Source organism: Babylonia areolata, chromosome 25, assembly GCF_041734735.1.
Source record: "Babylonia areolata isolate BAREFJ2019XMU chromosome 25, ASM4173473v1, whole genome shotgun sequence".
Classification (NCBI taxonomy): Eukaryota; Metazoa; Mollusca; class Gastropoda; order Neogastropoda; family Buccinidae; genus Babylonia; species Babylonia areolata.
The window spans coordinates 5,410,971-5,413,470 of record NC_134900.1 but is presented as its reverse complement, the minus strand read 5'-3'; the positions used below and the strand labels follow the sequence as shown (position 1 = coordinate 5,413,470).

General features: G+C 53.1%; 1 protein-coding gene across 1 annotated transcript in view; it reads right to left on the bottom strand.

Moving 5' to 3' along the window:
• The window catches only part of LOC143299791 (neurotrypsin-like), a 16,768-nt gene that overhangs the window by 818 nt on the left and 13,450 nt on the right, over positions 1-2,500 (bottom strand). Inside the window, exon 8 of the mRNA XM_076613226.1 lies at positions 1-105. This exon is cut by the window's left edge and continues 818 nt beyond it. Within this exon, the coding sequence (XP_076469341.1) occupies positions 1-105 (105 nt within the window). The remainder of the gene's footprint in view (positions 106-2,500) is intronic.

Sequence of the window (2,500 nt, the reverse complement as noted above, 5' to 3'; positions counted from 1 at the left end):
TGCTCCAGGGTGTTGAGCGCCCTGATGCTTCACCACCAGCTGAACCTGTTGTGGTCGAGGTGGAGGCCTGGCGACTGCGACGGGAACGGCAACAGGAACAGGTTTCTGGAGAAACAGAAGTTGAAGGATTGAAGGGAGGGAATTAGGGTTTGTTCACTGAGGTGTCCTCCCCTGCCCCTGGTCTAGAAATAGCTCCACGCAGCAATGAGGCTGATGAAAGCGATTTTTGTATCAGTGGGTGTCCTCCCAAGGGTGGTGGTTTTGGGGGCGGGGGGGTGGGGGTGGGGGTTCGAGGGGGGGAGTGAGTAAATGAATACACAGATATGTTACCAAGATAATTGATTAATTAACTGATTGATTGATTGATTGATAAATATATATATATATATGTGTGTGTGTGTGTGTGTGTCAGGTCAGGGGCTTAGCCCTTGCTACTGGTACCATGTAACCCAGTACTACCTGCCGCATGTGAAGTCTCCCAACGACGGACCAGGCGGAGGAGGAAACCTTTCCCAACGGCTGTGATGGCGGAAGAGGATGACCAAAGGACAGGGGGAGCTCTTATCCTTGGCTGGAAGTCCTCCTAGGAGACAGAACTCCAAAGAAAAAACCTGCACCTGCCGAAGCCGTCCTACATGTGGCAGTATCTGCATCTGTGGGTAGGCTACAGAGTGGGGAAGGGACTGCACAACTCCTCTTCACTAAAAAAAAAGTCACCTGTGTTGGTCAGGCAACCAGGCTAATGTTGGAACGACGAGCTGGCCCTTCAACACCCAGCTTTCCCAAGCCCTCGGCGATGGAGAAGTGGCAACGGGGACAGGCAGAGGATGCTGCTGGCAGTTCCTAGTCACGACTCTGCACGCAGGCGGCTGTGGGGTGATGGTCGTCCGCCGTAGACTGGGGCAGATGCAGCGCCCGTATCCTCCCACAGCGTCAGAGCAGCCCTTTTTATGGACAGTACTGCTCTCCCCACATGGGGAAGGGGAGATAAAAGGATCCCTAAACAAAGCCTGCCTCACCTAGTACCTTGTAGGAAACCGCATCTACTTGGACATCCAACACTAGCGGTCGAAAACAGAAGAATAGAACCAGGAGTCATGCCCTGACTCTGGGTGCCTGGAATGTTCGCACCCTTTTAGACAGAGATGACAGACAAGAAAGGCGCACAGCGCTCATTGCTAGAATGCTTGATCGCTACCAGGTGGTCATAGCAGCCCTGAGCGAAATCAGGTTTGCCGGTGAAACCCATCTGGAGGAAGTTGGAGGGGGCTACACCTTCTACTGCATTGGGAAGCCAAATGGCACCCCAAGAACCTCAGGCATGGGCTTTGCCATACGAACCAAACTTGCACGACAGCTTGACAGCCTTCCACGTGGGATAAACGATAGGCTGATGACCCTGCGTCTGAAGCTGTCCGAGGATCGCTTCTCCACAGTCGTCAGCTGCTATGCCCCGACGATGACCAACCCTGATGACATCAAAGAAGCTTTCTACGAGGAGCTCAGCCGCACCATTTCAGCGGTAGACAGAAAGGACAGGCTGATCATCCTTGTCTCCAACACAGTCATCCCTGAAGCACAGTGCGGCTTCCGCTCATGCAGGGGAACATACGACATGGTGTTTGCCGTACGCCAGATGCAAGAGAAGTGCCGTGAGCAAAACAAGGAGCTCCACATGATCTTTGTAGACCTGACTAAGGCCTTCAACACGGTGAACCGCCGTGGTCTGTGGAAGATCCTCCTAAAGTTCGGCTGCCCAGAGAGCATAATCCAGCTGATTGCGTCATTCCACGATGGCATGCAGGCGAGAGTACAGGAAAATACTGACATGTCGGATCCGTTCCCTGTGGTAAATGGAGTGAAGCAGGGCTGCGTCCTGGCACCCACACTGTTCTCAATTCTCTTTTCTGCCATGCTGATTGACGCCTTCCAAGACTGTGACCGGGGCATCTACATCTAGTTTCGCACAGACGGCAAACTTTTCAACTTGCGGCGACTCCACGCCAGGTCCAGGGTGTTTGAGGCACTGTTGAGAGAGTTCCTCTTCGCTGATGACTGCGCGCTTGTTGCACACACCCATGAGGACATGCAGTTCATTATGGACAGGTTCTCAACCTCCTGCAGGCGCTTTGGATTCGCCATCAGCCTCAGCAAGACCGAGTCCATGTACCAACCAGCTAGCTGACATAACGCCAGTGCCTGCCCCCCACCTGCAATCAAGATCGATGACACAGAGATCAAGTCAGTCGACAAGTTTTGCTACCTGGGCAGCACCCTATGCAGCAACGAAGCCCTTGATGCAGAAGTGACGCTGTGCATCGCCAAGGCCAGCTTCACCTTTGGCAGACTCAACAACAGGCTGTGGAACAACAAAGGCATCAGGCTCAGCACCAAAATCAAAACCTACAGAGCTGTTGTGTCGACCACCTTGTTGTACTGCTGTGAAACATGGACGACGTATCGCCGTCACATTCAACAACTTGAGCAGTTTCACCAGAGA